This window comes from Anabrus simplex, chromosome 2 (genome assembly GCF_040414725.1).
Source record: "Anabrus simplex isolate iqAnaSimp1 chromosome 2, ASM4041472v1, whole genome shotgun sequence".
Lineage (NCBI taxonomy): Eukaryota > Metazoa > Arthropoda > Insecta > Orthoptera > Tettigoniidae > Anabrus > Anabrus simplex.
In genome coordinates, this window is record NC_090266.1 from 411,954,225 (window position 1) to 411,972,169 (window position 17,945).

A 17,945-nucleotide genomic window follows, 5' to 3' on the forward strand; every position below is an offset into this window, starting at 1 on the left:
GAGAAAGAAACTCTGTTACCATTCTGTTGCCGTGTGGTTTTTTTTTAACGTACAGTAGTTCGTAAATATATTTATCCATAATTAGTTTCGGCAGACTGAAGAACCTAACAGTTACACCATCATTGTATGCTACAGATGCAGTTGAGAATGGTTTGTACGTAACTCAGTTCTGTGCAGTTCTGTTTTATATGTATATTTCTGTAAGTCGCAGCAAAATACAACTTAAAATATGTTAATTGTACATAATTTGTATGTAGCCCATTCAGTTAATATGTATTAATTTTTGTTAAATGCAGTTTATTTGTGTGTAAGAAATGAAAATAATGTTGCCAAAATATGCACTTCCTCTGATTGAAACACAGGCAAGTGTGAATGCATTAGTCTGCTTTGTTGGAGGTGGGCCTAAAACTGTAGATTTCGGAGGGGTGCGTGTGGTAGTGTAAAAAAAATTCTTGGGAAGTGACCACGCGGCTTTTAAGTAAAAGAGAAATAGTACAAGTCAAGGCACCTGTTTGTGGAATACAGTTTATGTACACTTAACTGAGTTCAAATAATGCTGTAGACATATGAATTTCCTGATGTTACCAAAATACAGGTTAGTTAGAAATGTGACCATTAGAGTTTGCTTTGTTGGTGGCGGGACTACAGGTGCAAATATTGGAGGGTGCGGTGCAGGATATAGTGAAGGTCGCGGGAAGTGATCACGCGGCTGAAAGCTACAGTAGAAAGATTACAATACACGTGTTCAGATCATAGGACACACTTCTGTTTTAACTGCAAGCAGGTTATTTAAACAAGATAAAATAAAATGATGCCAACAGCTGAAATTTGCCATATAGAGTAATAAAAACTGCAGTTCTATCAGTAGAAATTGTACATTGCTGTCTATCAGCTATGGAAAAGTCAAAATGGCTTGGCTATGGGGTCACCGGCCTCTGACATCTTGGCAGAAATATACTTAAATTTTCTAGAGCATAATGCTATTGACAATAATGAAAAGTTTAATAATATCAAGTTCTGGACCAGATTAGTAGACGATACTCTTGTTATCATCGACGAACGTTCTACTGATGCACCAACCACCCTTATAAACCTCAACAGCATAGATCCTCATATCAAATTCACAATAGAATCCGAAATTAATGGTTCCATAAACTTTTTAGATTTAACTACCACTAAGCTCCCTTCTTCATTTAAATCCAAAATTTAGAGGAAACCCACCCATACAGCATCAACAATAAAACAGGATTCAATACATCCCTACTCTTACAAGCGTGCTACTTATAATAGCCTAGTTGATCGCGCCTTCAAAGTCCCAATGTCGAAAGCAGGCTTGAATAAAGAACTTATCATACGTGCGATAGCTAGGTTTAACTGTTATAATAAGAGTTTTATTGAGCGTATTATTAAGAAATTCAGGCACTGCTCAAACTCTTAAGTTAATAAAAGGCAAACCCAAACCTAAATTAATTTAGACTTTAACCTTCAACCGCAACATGTACGGTGTTGCCAACGTATTCAAGAAACATAATGTCAGTATTGCCTTCCGCACCAGTAATAGCAACATGCATGTTCTTCACAATTCCAACTTAATTAACAAATCTAACCCTTTCACGAAGTCAGGTGTTTACAGGTTTAAGTGCAATGGCTGCCGTAGCTCTTATATTGGACAAACAGGTAGGAACTTTAAGATTAGATATGCAGAACATCTTAATGCAATCAAATACAACAGGTTTTCTGCAGTAGGTCAGCATATTCATGATTATAAACATAAATTTTATAGAATAGAAGAGGACTTAACGATATTGGATACGTTGAGCAAAGGTCCCTTGCTAGACACCACGGAGATCTGCTATATACATTCGGATCAATATTTCAATCCCAATTTGAATGTCAATGACATTTCCGAAAAGCCTAGAATTTTATTTGATGTCCTCATTTCAGTATTTAACAGTGTCAGACTTCCCCAAAACAGTTTGTTCTATCAGATTTTACGTAACAAATTATCGCCTGACTCCGCCCCTTCCATTGCCCCTCTCCCCCTCCCTCCTGATCCACCCTTATCCCTCCCTTAACAGTGTGCTATGCTCCCTGTAAGCTCCAGCCTTCAGTTCCTCTCCGTTCTCCGTACAAACAGGCCGATCAAGGTGAGTCCCGTACCTTAAAATTCTTTTAACATAATGCCCTCTTTTCCATCAAATTTTAATTCAAAATTTTTCTTTCTCACACTTCAGGTCCCACATTGGATCGAGAACTTTCTGGTTTCACTGCAATACTTCTGTCAGTGCTGTAAACACGATCCACTTGCTTAACTATCTTATAGTTTAATGTTTACCTTATGAAAACTGATGACACAGGCCACTACCAAGTTACATGTTATCAACAGAGGAACAATGATTTACGTCAGCTTTTAGATGTCAACATTCATTCTGTGTTTATTTACGCCATGCTCAAGACTTTTAGGCATTACACAGTGGCAAAGACTTTTTAAACCATTTGTTAAAATTGTAAACTTGTAAATTTTGCAAGAATGACTTTTAAGCACCATCACGTTGTACATTTCTCCCATTTCATGTTATTTTATTACTAATGGTCTATGTTTTGTATTGTAATATATATATATATATATATATATATATATATATCTTTGTTCATTTTTACCTATTGTGGCTGATGATGGTGTCCAAAGACATCGAAACCGGTCCCTAATAAAAATGATGTGATCTTGTATTAGCAACATATTTTGTATTGATATAAGATGGATCATTTGTACTCTCCTTTATTATGTGTTAGTCTCCTTTCAATACGGACCAAATATGAAGTTTCTAATATTATAAGGAAGACCAATATCTGACCATCCGTGCGTTGCGGCGTCGTTCAGCAATTGCCAGAGAACTGCAACGAGACCTCAGGAGGGTCACTGGAGTCACGGTGTCTGACCAGACAGTAAGGAACAGGTTAAGAGAAGTGTCCTTATGATTCTGACGTCCTGTTCGAGTGCCCCATTTAACGCAGCAACATCGCACAGCTCGCCTTCTGTTTGCCCATACACACGTCAACTGGCAACTTCGCCAATGGAGACCTGTGTTGTTCACAGACGAGTCCAGATTTCCCCTGACACATTGTGATGAACATCAACATGTATGGAGACGCCGTGATGAGCAGTACAAGCCAAATGTTGTCCAGGAAGGCTACAGATTCAGATAAGGTTCTGTGATGGTGTAGGGTGGGTGGCATCAGTATTGATGGCTGTACGGATCTTGTTGTCGTCCGTGGTAATCTTACCGCTGCGGGTACATCAAGCAGATACTGCTACAGCATGTGTTGCTTGCTGCATGTGGTGTTGGCCCTGAATTCGTACTCGTGCACAACAATGCTAGGGTTCATGTAGCACGCATCACCAGAGCTGTCTTGCGAGAACTTTACATTCAAGAGATGGAATGGCCAGCAGTGATTCCTTATTGTCATCGAACATGTTTGGGATAGGCTTGACAGAAGTGTTCGTGGGTGTCCTGTTCCACCACAGACTCTCCAATACCTCAAACAGGCTCTCATTGAAGAATGTGACCTGATACCACAACGTGACCTCCATCGACTAATGCAGAGCATGCCATGTAGGTGCCAAGCTGTAATAAATGCTCATAGGGGACATGCACCATACTGAAGCTCTCCAACTGTGATAAAAAATCCACCCTGGAGGACTGTTATCACTTTGTTTTCACCCCTATTTGAACATTTCCATATGTGTTCTGAAAATGAACGTGAATCCATCAATGTTCTTCTGTATACTTCAACGGTAAAGAATAAAGGTTTAGTTGGTAATATACCTGGGTGTTTGGTATTGTTTTGTGGAGCATGGCATATGTTCAAAAAAATGTTCCCCTAATTTTTTTGAACTGTGTATTATTTTTGCATTGTACAGCCATAAAGTCATTTCAGTAGCCTGTTTGATGGATTCTCTTTATTTGTACAAAACCTCTTGGAGGATATTGTAATATTTTCACTCTCCTTCTCTTCATCTCCATTGTCTCCTTCCTCAATGGGATAACTGGATTTACCTAGGAGAAAACAAGATTATACATGGAACATACCAAGGAATGCTTCAATAGTAATTGATTACTATAAAAGTTATATTACTTGTAACTTCTGAAGAATTTCTTTACAGCCCATTCATTATCCCTGCCTTCCGTCAAGATTATAGCAGTTTATATGTTCATATTCCTACAAGGCTAATGGCATTATATTAAACCTAACTCCAAGTTCTTCGGTAAGGAGAGACCAGTCTATTCTATCCCCTTAAGACGATAATAAGTACCAGGATAAGAATATAACTGAACTCGTTTGATAACTGTAGCAGCATGAATTTCTTCTAATACCAATATATTCCTCAAAATTTGATTAACATACAGTTCCTTTTCTAGGTTTTGAGTATTTCTACTATGAAAGTATGGAAAACCCTTTTCTTGAAACTCAATTTGGATGTTTAGAGTTGATTCTTAGTTTAAGTGGTTGAAGATTAGTGGCCATATTAAGTAGCAGATAACTCGATGCAACATTCCTCCAGTGTTACAGTTGAAAATAACATAAAAGGTTTTAAACCAACAGTAGAACTTTTCTTTCATAGTTATCCCACTTCCTCCTAAAATTCAACCAACTTAAAGAGAAACACATCTGACGTTTCATGTGACTGTTACTATGATCATAACAATTAGACCTCTAGTTTTATGATCCCAACCACATAGACAAAACATTTCACTTAATTTCTAAAATCCCAGGATTTGTACCATGACTGAATCGTTCAGAAGCCAGTGACAATGTCACTGAACTATCATAACCAGACCCCCCCCCCCCAGTCTTTAAGAAACTTAGCCTATCCTCGGCAATTAGTTGGCAAGCCGAGATAAACCTTCCGTTTTTGTCCAATCTGTGATTATGTTAATTTCATTTCCAGGAGGCTGAGATGTATATCATGGTCAGCAGTCCCATGCTCATACTGCACATGGGATTTTGTCTCATAATCTGTATACAATGATTATTTGGAAGGCTGTATTTCTAACCTAAACTAGGATTGGAAAGGAAGTAACTGCATTCTTCACAAGTACCGTGTATAGGCGAATAATCACCTCACCCTAATTTTATGGTGGGAAATTTCAAACAGTTTCTTTTTTCAGTTGTATAGCATTGTTAAACATCAATATTGAAAACTGTAAATATCTGTTCTGTAATACCAATTCATGCGAGTAGAAACAGATTTTTTTGTAGTTGACCAATAAGAAATCTGTGGAAATTCACAAAATTTTCTTCATAACTGGCTGGGAGATGTTGCACAGTACTAATTCCTAGGAGAACTGAAGCTTTTTCATTCAAATCTACGCATCAGCCATTTGTGGCTTACCTTACAACCCAGTTTAGTAACTCTCTTGCTTTTGGTATAGCTTTCCAATGATATATTTCATTCAAGAATTCATACCTAAACTGCCTAGTTTCAGTTACATATTCACATATCCTGTTTTTGATTTCTGGAAACTTTTATTTTCACTTGTCAAATACCGGGTAGTCACGGTTTGTCTAATCAAGACTAGCATTATTTTACCTCCAATCAAATACGGAATTCTTGTCCACATTGTACTCTCTTCCCGCAGCATGATTACAAATTTGCTCCCCCTCTTCAATTATGTGGACCTTTTCTTTAGCTGTGAACGACTTATGACGAAAACTCATACTGACCATCCTAAACATGTGATACCGGTACTACTTAAATTGGCCACATGCAAATGATGCAGCATGTACATGCCATGCTTCTCACTGTTGGGAGGAATAGACAGCCAAGAGAATGAATGGGTGGAGAAACACTGGCTTTCAAGATTCTTCATGTCAGGAGAACTGTACAGACTGACACAAATAATACCTGCACCCAACTTTGTCACCAAATTTTGAAAAGAAAAAAAAAAAATATATGGGAATTATTCGTGTTACTTGTGACACATACAGCCCATTACAGGCCCTAGCCTGCCAGAATAACTGCTACCCAGCCAGATGGCCAACTGATACTGAAATATCACCTGGTCAACATGATGGCTTCCTCAGCTGCCTTGCTTCAATTTCTTAAGCAGGTCCTTATTATCCTACAGTACAAAAAGGAAACACAGGAAATCCCATAAAATATAAATTTCATGTTTCTGTATTGACAGCTAAACTAATATTCTTCAGATCACTATAACAATGATTTATTGTTGAACAGCAATCAGTCGCTACTGATTTGCATGTAGGGGAGTCGCACAGGTGGCAGATTCCCTATCTGTTGCTTTCCTAGCCTTTTGTTAAATGATTTCAAAGAAATTTGGAATTTATTGAACATACCCCATAGTAAATTATTCTAATCCCCAACTCCCCTCCCTATAAACAAATATTTGCCCCTATTTGTCCTCTTGTATTCCAACTTTATCTTCATATTGTGATATTTCCTACTTTTAAAGACACCACTCACTTATTTGTCTACTAATGTCGTTTCATGCCATCCCTCAACTGACGGCTCAGAACATAGCGCTTAGTCGAGTGGCTCGTCTCGTTTCTCCCAAGTCTTCCCAGCCCAAACTTTGCAACATTTTTGTAACGCTACTGTTTTGTCGGAAATCACCCAGAACAAATCGAGCTGGTTTTCTTTGGATTTTTTCCAATTCTCAAGTCAAATAATCCTGTTGAGGGTCCTGTACACTGGAACCATACTCTATTTGGGGTCTTACCAGAGACTTACATGCCCTCTCCTTTTCATCTTTACTACAACCACTAAACATCCTATAACCATGCGCAGAGATCTGTATCGTGTATTTACAATCTCATTTATGTGAATACCCCAATGAAGATCTTTCCTTACATTAACAGCTAGGTACTTACAATGATTCCCTTAAGGAACTGTCACCTCATCAATGCAGTAATTAAAACTGAGAGGCCTTTTCCTATTTGTTAAACTCACAACCTGACTTTTAATCCCGTTTATCATCATACCATTGCATACTGTCCATCTCACAACATTATCAAGCTCATTTTGCATTTGCTCACAATCTTGTAACTTATTTATTACTCTATACAGAATAACATCCTGCAAAAAGCCTTATCTCCGATTCCACTACTTTACTAATATAATTTATATATATATAGGAAAAATGTCCAATAGTACTGTCTTGAGGAATTCCCCTCTTGATTATTACACTGTCAGATAAAGCTTTGCCTACTCTAATTCTCTCTGAGATCTATTTTTCACACCAGGAAAATGCTGGGGCTGTACCTTAATTAAGGCCACGGCCGCTTCCTTCCCATTCCTAGGCCTTTCCTGTCCCATCGTCGCCATAAGACATATCTGTGTCGGTGCGATGTAAAGCAGCGAGCAAAAAAAAAATCTATTTTCTAGAAATATAGCCACCCATTCAGTCACTCTTTTGTCTAGTCCTGTTGTACTCATTTTAGAGAGTAGTCTTGTATGATCCACCCTATCAAATGCCTTAGACAGGTCAATCATGATACAGTCCATATGACCTGAATCCAAGATATCTGCTATATCTTGCTGGAATCCTACAAGTTGAGCTTCAGTGGAATCTTCTTCTTCTTAAGCCGTAGTCTTCAAACGGAGGGAGACAATCCACACGGCCAGCTCTGATCTTGACGTTGCAGCCATGCCATGTGGATTTATTGGAATATCTCTCAGGATCTTTAATGCAGTGGTTTCCCATTGCCTTCTGCATCCTAATGCCGTTGACCAAACTGGTTCCTCCACCTTTGGGAACAATTTCTTGTCCCCAGGACAATAGAGTGCCCTTGCCCATACCCGCTCATCCACTCTCAAAGAGACTGTTGGCACTTGGTATAGGGGATCTCCTTATACTGGGAGATAATCGGTCCCTTCATTCGTTATCCGCCTGCATATAAAATATTATTTTTATATGCAGTCGTTGCCCCCTCTATACCGCGGGGAGGTGAATGTCAGGATTTCACCATCATTGAAACAAGGACCAAATGGCATTTCCTTGTTTGCTAAACCCGAACTGCCTTCTATCGAACCAGTTATTAATTTTGCAAACGTCTATATATATAAAATAAGAGTTTTGTCTGTACATTGCTCAGAATTTGAAAAGAATTGTATTTCTGTATCGGTCATGTCCACAGTAACAAGAAAATGCATTTTTTACTTTTCCGTAATTTCTGTCTGTCTGTCTGTATGTATGTATGTACACAGATCACGAGAAAATGGCTGAAGAGAATTTAATGAAAATCGAAATGTAAAGTCGGGTCATAAACCGCTACAATCTAGGCTATAAATTATTTTAATCACATTGTGTGAAATGGTAGTTTAGGGGAAGGCCTGAAATTGAATTCGCAAATATTTGTTATTAGTGGTCGTGTCTTAGTGAAAATCGCTAGACAAAGATGGGAAATAAGTCGCTACAATATAGGCTATACACGCTGAGAAAAATGGTAGTTTAGGGGAAGGCCTAAAATTTAATTGTCATATATTTATTTTATTAGTGGTCGTATCTTCACGAAAATTGGTATGCAAAGTCGGGGAATAGGTCGCTATAATCTAGGCTATCAATAATGTTATTCACACTGAGTGAAATGGTAGTTTAGGGGAAGGCCTGAAATGTAATCTATAAATAAGATAAGTGTTTTGCCCGTACATTGCTCAGAATTTGAAATGAATGGTATTTCTGTATCGGTCATGCCCACAGGAACAACGAAATGCATTTTTTACTTTTCCGTAATTTCTATCTGTCTGTATGTATGTATGTATGTATGTATGTATGTACACGCATCACGGTAAAACAGCTGAAGAGAATTTAATGAAAATCGGTATGTAATGTCAGGTGATGAACCACTGCAATCTAGGCTACAAATTATTTTATTCACGCTGAGTGAAATAGTAGTTCAGGGGAAGGTCTGAAATGTAATTCTCAAATAAGTTATTTATGTTATTAGTGGTCGTATCGACAAATACTACATACTGTAAATAACATAACTTTAGTTATGTCGTAAGTTAGTAGTAGTTATGTAAGAAGTTATTAAATTTCCGATCACTTATGTCTTATACATTGTTACCGTACCACATATCATCGGAGATATTGATGAATTTGGATTTTTGTTACTAAGTCCATATCAGCGCCGAGTCACGAGAAAATGGGTAAACAGAATTCAGTGAAAATCGGTATGTAAAGTTTGAGAATAAGAAACTGCAGTCTATGATATAAATAATTTTGCAAGACACCCTAATATTACAGAGTCGAAAGAAAAGTAATGTGAAGGCCTGCAATGTAGAAAGCACATAAACTTTATCAACAATAACATTACATTGACCGTTGTTTGTTGTGATGTGCTTTTTGTCTTCTGTTTCCTCTCATCCCCGATAGATAGGATTACTGCAGCGTACAGAGTTTTTTTAAATTTGCTTGACACCGCACGGACACAGGTAGGTCTTATGGTGACGATGGGATAGGAAATGAATAGTGGTGTGAAGGAAGCGGCCTTGGCTTTAAGGTACAGCCTGGTGTGACTGGTGTGAAAATGGGAAACCACGGAATACCATCTTTTTTTGCTTAACGTCGCACCGACACACATGTCTTATGGCGACGATGGGATAGGAAAGGTCTAGGAAGTGGAAGGAAGCGGCCGTGGCTTTAATTAAGGTACAGTCCCAGCAATTGCCTGGTGTGAAAATGGGAAACCACGGAAAACCATCGTCAGGGCTGCCGACAGTGGGGCTCGAACCCACTATCTCCCGAATACCATCTTCAGGGTTGCCGGCAGTGCGGTTCGAATCCACTATCTCCCGGATGCAAGCTCACAGCTGCGCGCCCCTAACCACACGGCCAACTCGCCTGGTCGTACCGATTGTAACAGCCTGCCTGTATATTGGTGGGAAGTGGCTGGGGTGTAAGGTAACTTTCTTTTTTAGCATGCCATTCCTCTGGTTCATACATTTTCTGATATATCTGGTACGTAACACACTGGTTCATGACAGTATTCAAGCTATACAATCCCTACTCTGAGGCACTGATTGGAATGTGTAGTGTGCATATTTAACGGAATAATGACAGGGGAGTGTTCACGGCAGTCTGCGATCTGGTTACTCCAGCTCTGGAACTTTGGACTCTTAGATCGGCACCGTAGTACTGTTCGTTGAAAGTGAGAAAGTGTGCGGTTTTTCATTTGATCGAGTATTTTATATGATAACATTGCTTTCAATCGCTACATCCCTACTGACGTTTTTGTAATGACCTATGTTGAATTCAGTTAGCAAAACCACCAAGTCAGTCTTTCTGAGAATCCCGTAGCGAAGCACGGGTACATCAGCTAGTATCTAATATAATCAGAAAGAATGCTTTCCCAAAGCTTACATGCGATGCATGTCAGACTGACTGGCCTGTAATTTTCACAGGGTCTACTATATCAACTCTCCATTCATTTGGTATAGCTCCTTCATGCAAACAATAGTCAGATAAGTACTTCAGATATGGTACTACATCCCAACCCATTGTATTTAGTATATCCCCTGAAATCTTATCTATTCCAGCCACTTTTCTAGTTTTCACCTTTTGTATCTTACTGTAAATGTTGTTATCAGAGGTAAATTTTAATACTTCTTTAGTATTATTGACCTCCTCTAACTGGACATTATCCCTGTAACCAGCAGTCTTTACATATTGCTGACTGAATACTTCTACATTTTGAAGATCCGTGCATACACAACTCCCCTTGTTCATTAATGATTCCTGGAATATCCTTCTTGGAACCTGTTTCTGCCCTAAAACACCTATACATACCCTTCCATTTTTCACTAAAATATGTACGACTGCCAATTATGCTTGCCATCATGTTGTCCTTAGCTGACTTCTTTGCTAGATTCAATTTTCTAGTAAGTTCCCTCAATTTCTCCTTACTTCCACAGCCATGTCTAACTCTAATTCTTTCCATTCTGCACCTCCTTCTTAGTCTCTTTACTTCTCTGTTCTAATATAGTGGGTCTTTACCATTCCTTACCACCTTTAACCCAATGAGTGCTACGCCCGTCTATAGACGGTGCTCGAGATTTTAAATTTTTTTTAGTTTCCCGGTTCACTTTCGAGTGTGAATTTTATCTCTGACATGTTCTGCCATCTGTTGGGCATTATGTAGAACTATCTGATCAGAGATTATAGCTTCTGGAAGTAACTTGCAGAGCTTTTTGTAGACGTGTGTGGAGTTTATCTGTGATGTAAACAAACATGGCAGAACAACAATCTATTTGATCTTGCAGCGTTGTTATTTCGGTTCACAGAATCTTTCAGTTATTAACCACAGCGGAAAGTGATGATGGAGGTGATCATTTTAAGGAATTTTTAAGCGGTTTTGAAAGTGAGAATGATAGTGGCGAAAATACTGTATGTGAGAGAAAAACAGAGCCTTTTTCTAAACGAAAGAAGAAAAACACGGTGAGTACAAAAGCAATTTTATCACTAATTTCGTGGCGTACGGATTACATTTCTTCACCAGAGTTTCAGGTAACTGTGACGGGCTCTGAGGGCCAAGTAGTGTTCGATGACAACTCGAAAATGATTTTTTTAGAAATTTTGTGCCAGTGGAGTTGGTGCAGATAGTTGAACAAATCGGCATCACAGTCAACCAGTAGAAAACATTTAGCTATCACCACATTCCAGGTTTGGAAATTATTTTAAAATACCAACCTATATACTGTACCAGTAAAAGAGCCCGACTTTAAGATTTATTTTCAACGTAAGCATGGAATAGTTCTCAGGGCTAAACTGGATGAATATTAGCTAGGGCTTGGTACAGGAGGCAGGGTCCTATCTACAAGAAAAGTTTGAATCTGATTTGATAAGAGTTTATTCATTTAATGCATATTAAATTGCACATCACCTCATGGTAGGTAGGGGTTGTCTTCCACATTGTCCTTTAAATGGCCCGGGTCTCCAGCTCACCAGGCTGCACCGGCTGGAACACGTTCCAGAAGATGACCATGTACTCCGTCAAGATGCGGACGGACCATCCAGGTTGGTTGCATGGGATACGCCTCAAATTCCCGATACTCGGGATGACCTCCGATGGTTCCTGACGATGTTGCAGGTAATCACATTACCCAAGTACAATGAGGATAGAATCAATGGCCACAAAACTCCGAAAATGTGTTCTTCGTCAGTCGCAGAATTTATAAGTCAAAGTTGATGAAAACCTTGAATAATTAGTTTTCTCACCACTAGTAAAATCACTAGTCAATGTTCATAAAGACTTTCAAGAATTCACTCTTTAACACTCATGGAAATGACAAGTCCATGTTCATGAAGACTTTCAATAATGTTATAGTTCATCAATGGCAAAAATTACAAGTCTTTAAGTAATCACTGGCAAAAATCACAAGTCTATGCTCATGGAAACTTCGAATAAATTTCGAGTTCATCACTCGTGAATATTACAAGTCTTTGAATAATTACTGGCAAACATTTAAAGTTCATCACTGGTAAATATTACAAGTCACATTTATAAAGACTTAGAAGAATTCGTTCCTCAACACTCGTAAATATTACAAGTCCCATTTATAAAGACTTAGAAGAATTCGTTCCTCAACACTCGTAAATATTACAAGTCCCATTTATAAAGACTTAGAAGAAGAATTCAGAGTTCCTCAACACTCGTAAATAAAGACTTCGAGGAAATTCAGAGTTCCTCAGTGAGACTATAACCCCACGAAGATAGCCTCCGACGATTATGGCAGCAAGTAGAGCCACGCTGACTACTCGACTGTGACTGACTGACTGAGGTATCAGGCTATATTGAGCCCTCCTTATATTCGGTTTAGGGACATCTACGTCACATATGCCGTGAAGCTGGTTATCTCCTGAATCCCTCGGCGAATTTTCTTGAAATTCAACCATTGCGACGTTTATGTGATTCCCTTTAAAATGACATGTTGCTCAAGTCGCTACCATAATTATTATAGGAGTTTTAAATTTTTTCTCCGTCGAATGTTCGGGAAGGTGTGCCGCTTGAATCTAGAACATACGAGTTCAGGCCAGCTGCACGTGGCATGACAGGCGGGTGATCTAACTAGCCCCTGCAGCTGCGTCACACATACAACTGTCCTCAGCTTGCTCGCTCGTCCCGCTGAATGTAAACAAACCAGGCTTGCACGGAGTAATACGCGTGATGATTAAATACAATAACTCTCAAAAAATATGCATGTACAGGTCGTAACCGGTACAATACTTCTAAGAAGTTGCATGTATTAGTTGCCTACTGATTATAGGAAATAATATTATTTTGGGCTCTTTACTTTATATAAAGATAATGCACGCATGGGCACATAAGTGTAATTTTGTTTTCTCTCAAAATAATGTTCAACATAAGTTTAGGATTTACAATTTGCATTTAGATTTATAAACAACCAACATTTATAAACATTTTAAGGTAATCACCCCACTGATAAGTTAAAAATTGAGGCTTCTACAATTTTTTTTACGTATGAATGAAAAAACTCAGCACTGAGGTACCAAACAGTCAAATGGCAACTCAGCACTTAAAAGGTTAAAGGTACAGACCTGTTTTCACATTCATCAGCAATAGCTTTAAATCCATCACGGAGTCTGTTTACATTTTTATGTACAGTTTTATGTTTATGGTTCATGTTTGTGGGTTACTGTAGTCACGTCCTAGTTGGTAAACCATGGGCAACGGTTGAGTGGCCTAGTAAGTGGTCCTGAGAGTCGGGTTACCAATTGCTATGGAATGGGAGTGGGCATCTCGGACATATTCTGAGTCGTGGCCGTACTTGTGCTCAGGCAGCTAGGACTATACAATTCACCGGTGGTCCATAACCCGTTAGAGGAGAGATCCTTACTTGGACTATGTGCAAGTAGGGTAGCATCCTGCTTCATGAATTTACCGAGCTCAGAACATTTTAAACAAGCCTTGGACCTATGGGAGTAATGGAGTCCCACTCCCATTTGACAGGCGAGGGACTCCTTGGAAACAACTTGGCGAATGAAATGGAATTCGATGGGGAGCTATCAATATTAATGGGGCTTATGGAAGAAAGTAAGTAGAACTGGCTGAGTCAGCAAAGAGGATGCATCTGGATGTGCTAGGAGTAAATGATATTTGGGTAAGGGGAGATGAGGAAGATAGAGGAGATTATAAAGTGTACTTGACGGGTGTTAGAAAGGGAAGGGCAGAGACTGGGGTAGGGCTGTTTATCAGGAACACCATTGCACGCAACATAGTTTCGGTTAGGCACGTAAATGAGCAAATGATGTGGGTAGATTTGTCAGTTGTAGGAATTAGGACTAGAATTGTCTCAGTGTATTCACCATGTGAGGGTGCAGATGAGGATGAAGTTCACAAGTTTTATGAAGCATTGAGTGACATCGTGGTCAGGGTCAACAGCAAGGATAGAATAGTGTTAATGGGCGATTTCAATGCGAGAGTTGGGAATAGAACTAAAGGATACGAAAGGGTGATTCGTAAATGTGGGGAAGATACGGAAGCGAATGGGAATGGGAAGCGTTTGCTGGACTTCAGTTCTAGTATGGGTTTAGCTGTTACGAATACATTCTTCAAGCATGAGGCTATTTACCGCTGCACATGGGAGGCTAGGGGTACCAGATCCATAATAGACTATATCTTAACAGACTTGGAATTCAGGAAATCTGTTAGGAATGTACGAGTTTTTTTGCAGATTTTCGATGTACACTCTGATCTGTAGTGAACTAAGTATATCTAGGCCTAGGGTAGATAAAGTGAAATCTGTCTGCAAACGAATAAGGGTAGAAAGTCTCCAGGATGAGGAAATTAGACAGAAGTACATGGATATGATTAGTGAGAAGTTTCAGACAGTAGACAGCAAGCAGGTTCAGGATATAGAAAGTGAATGGTTGGCATACAGGGATGCCGTAGTAGAAACAGCAAGGGAATGCCTAAGAACAGCTGTGTGTAAAGATGGGAAAAGGCGAACATCTTGGTGGAATGATGAAGTGAGAGCAGCATGTAAACGTAAAAAGAAGGCTTAACAGAAATGGCTCCAAACAAGGGCCGAGGCAGACAGGGATTTGTACATAGATGAAAGAAACAGAGTGAAACAAATAGTTGTTGAATCCAAAAAGAAGTCATGGGAAGATTTTGGTAATAACCTGGAAAGGCTAAGTCAAGCAGCAGGGAAACCTTTCTGGACAGTAATAAAGGATCTTAGGAAGGGAGGGAAAAAGGAAATGAACAGTGTTTTGAGTAATTCAGGTGAACTCATAATAGATCCAATGTTATCACTGGAGAGGTGGAGGGAATATTTTGAACATCTTCTCAATGTAAAAGGAAATCATCCTGGTGGTGTTGCAAACAGCCAAGCTCATGGGGAGGAGGAAATGATATTGGTGAAATTATGCTTGAGGAAGTGGAAAGGATGGTAAAAAAACTCAATTGTCATAAGGCAGCAGGAATAGATGAAATTAGATCTGAAATGGTGAAGTATAGTGGGAAGGCAGGGATGAAATGGCTTCATAGAGTAGTAAAATTAGCGTGGAGTGTTGGTAAGGTACCTTCAGATTGGACAAAAGCAGTAATTGCACCTATCTATAAGCAAGAGAACAGGAAGGATTGCAACAACTATCGAGGTATCTCATTGATTAGTATACCAGGCAGAGTATTCATCGGCATCTTGGAAGGGAGGGTGCAATCAGTCGTTGAGAGGAAGTTGGATGAAAACCAGTGTGGTTTCAGACCACAGAGAGGCTGTCAGGATCAGATTTTCAGTATGTGCCAGGTAATTGAAAAATGCTGTGAGAGAAATAGGCAGTTGTGTTTATGTTTCGTAGATCTAGAGAAAGCATATGACAGAGTACCGAGGGAAAAGATGTTCACTATACTGGGGGACTATGGAATTAAAGGTAGATTATTAAAATCAATCAAAGGCATTTATGTTGACAATTGGGCTTCAGTGAGAATTGATGGTAGAATGAGTTCTTGGTTCAGGGTACCTACAGGGGTTAGACAAGGCTGTAATCTTTCACCTTTGCTGTTCGTAGTTTACATGGATCATCTGCTGAAAGGTATAAAATGGCAGGGAGGGATTCAGTTAGTTGGAAATGTAGTAAGCAGCTTGGCCTATGCTGACGACTTGGTCTTAATGGCAGACTGTTCCGAAAGCCTGCAGTCTAATATCTTGGAACTTGAAAATAGGTGCAATGAGTATGGTATGAAACCAGTGTAGTTGCCATCAGTTCAGAGGGCCCCAGGTTCAGTAAGCATATAAATGTATATTCTTCTCACCATTCCTCACCCCCCAGTCAAAACCCATTAGGGGTGTGTTGTTTTAAGGCCACTTCTTATTTAAAATCTAAAACAGAATTTTATATTTATAGAAGGCAGCACCAATCTCTGATAAAAATCTATATGAAACATCCATTACCTCCACTATTACTTAGGTCTGTTATGTGTATTAAACATCTTTCTAGATTTCCATCTACACAGGCACCATAGGATATATCTAAACCAGCAGAACCGACTAGAGAAGATATGCAGCTACACTCCATAAATGGTAATGGGGACCTCTTCTTGCTCCGACTGTGGTGAGGAACAGGAAACGGTGGACAACAGAGCCCACCAATGCCTCATCCAAGGCTTCGAGGACACATCTGAAGGACTCCTTTGCACGTCCATTGAAACAATTGGTTGGATTGCTTGGTTGGATTTAGAGCTTTGAATAGTCTCCAAACTTGGGAAGAAGTAGTTTTCATGCAATTGTATATATGTGTTTATTTATGTACTACACGTTGCTCAAGTCTTTACTTGCGGGATTCGTGCAAACAAACCGTTGTGTTTGACACAGTAGGTTGGACCAGAGCACGCTGTACAGTCTACACATGCGTATCATTGTGCCATTAGCACTGAGCTTGGTTACATGTTGGATGCAGTGTTACTGTTCCGTATTAGAGAGCTTGCAAACTTTTGAGGAAATTATTCATAATCTGATATATCATTGCATTGTAGTTAGAATGCAGACACCCCTGAAAAAAAATGTGGTGAGTACTCCGATCTTACAGTAGGAAGTGTACAGTTTTGTAAAGAGGATAGGTCTCTTAATCCCTCTCAAGAAAGCTGTGGAAAGGATTGCTAAAGCTATTGGTAGAAGTTAAAGGACACGGAGTAATATTGCTAGGCATTGTGAAAGAGCCACAAAAGATGGAACTGTGACTCGTAACACAGGTTAAATGATATAGATGTTGGTTCCCATAGGGAACTTGAAATATTTGTCCCGAATGAGTAAGTTCATAATACCAATAAATTTGGTCTGTTATTGAACATTATAAATTTTTCAGCTAACTAATTCCTGGTTGCCAGCGTTTCGCCCCATTGTGCTAAGTTGGGCTCACTTAGATGCGTGGCTAGTGCATACTGTGGAGGCCACTTGGTAGGTGTGCTATGTATTTACCAACTGATGAGCCCAACTTAGCACACTGGGGTGAAACGGTGGCAACCAGGAATGAGTTAGCTGGAAAATTTATAATGTCCAATAATGGGCCAACTATATTGGTACTCAGGTTAACGTCGTCCTCGTCAGAAGAAGACAGCTTGAGAAATTCTATAAATGTATTGTGCACCAAACATTTTTAGTATTTGTTAAAGTCTGCAAAGAAATCCCCCCCACTTTACATAAACTTCTTAATGCTGTCAAAAGAAGAATATGGGAGGGAAACGCACATTATGGAGATACATAAAGTATGAGGTTTAAATTTAAAAGGTGGAAAAGTATGAAACATGTATTGATTGAGCATAATGGTATTGTCATAGGTAATAAATTTCATATTAATCTGTATTGAAGTGCAATATAGTGTAAAACAAAAGCTAAAGGTTTCCACTGTTTGTTGTAACCTTAAAAAGTTTAAACTAGTTTTGGTCTTACCAGAGACCATCAT

The 17,945-nt window shown here is 39.1% G+C and overlaps 1 protein-coding gene across 2 annotated transcripts in view; it reads left to right on the forward strand.

The window, feature by feature from the left end:
* The window catches only part of alph (alphabet), a 201,651-nt gene that overhangs the window by 158,677 nt on the left and 25,029 nt on the right, over positions 1–17,945 (forward strand). Inside the window, exon 4 of one of the 2 annotated variants that reach the window (XM_067139132.2) lies at positions 2,235–2,538. The exons of the other annotated variant lie outside the window; for it this stretch is intronic. Coding sequence (XP_066995233.1) covers positions 2,235–2,293 — 59 coding nt within the window. The 3' untranslated portion in view covers positions 2,294–2,538. Of the gene's footprint in view, positions 1–2,234; positions 2,539–17,945 lie in introns of those variants that run through there. 2 annotated transcript variants of the gene reach the window in all.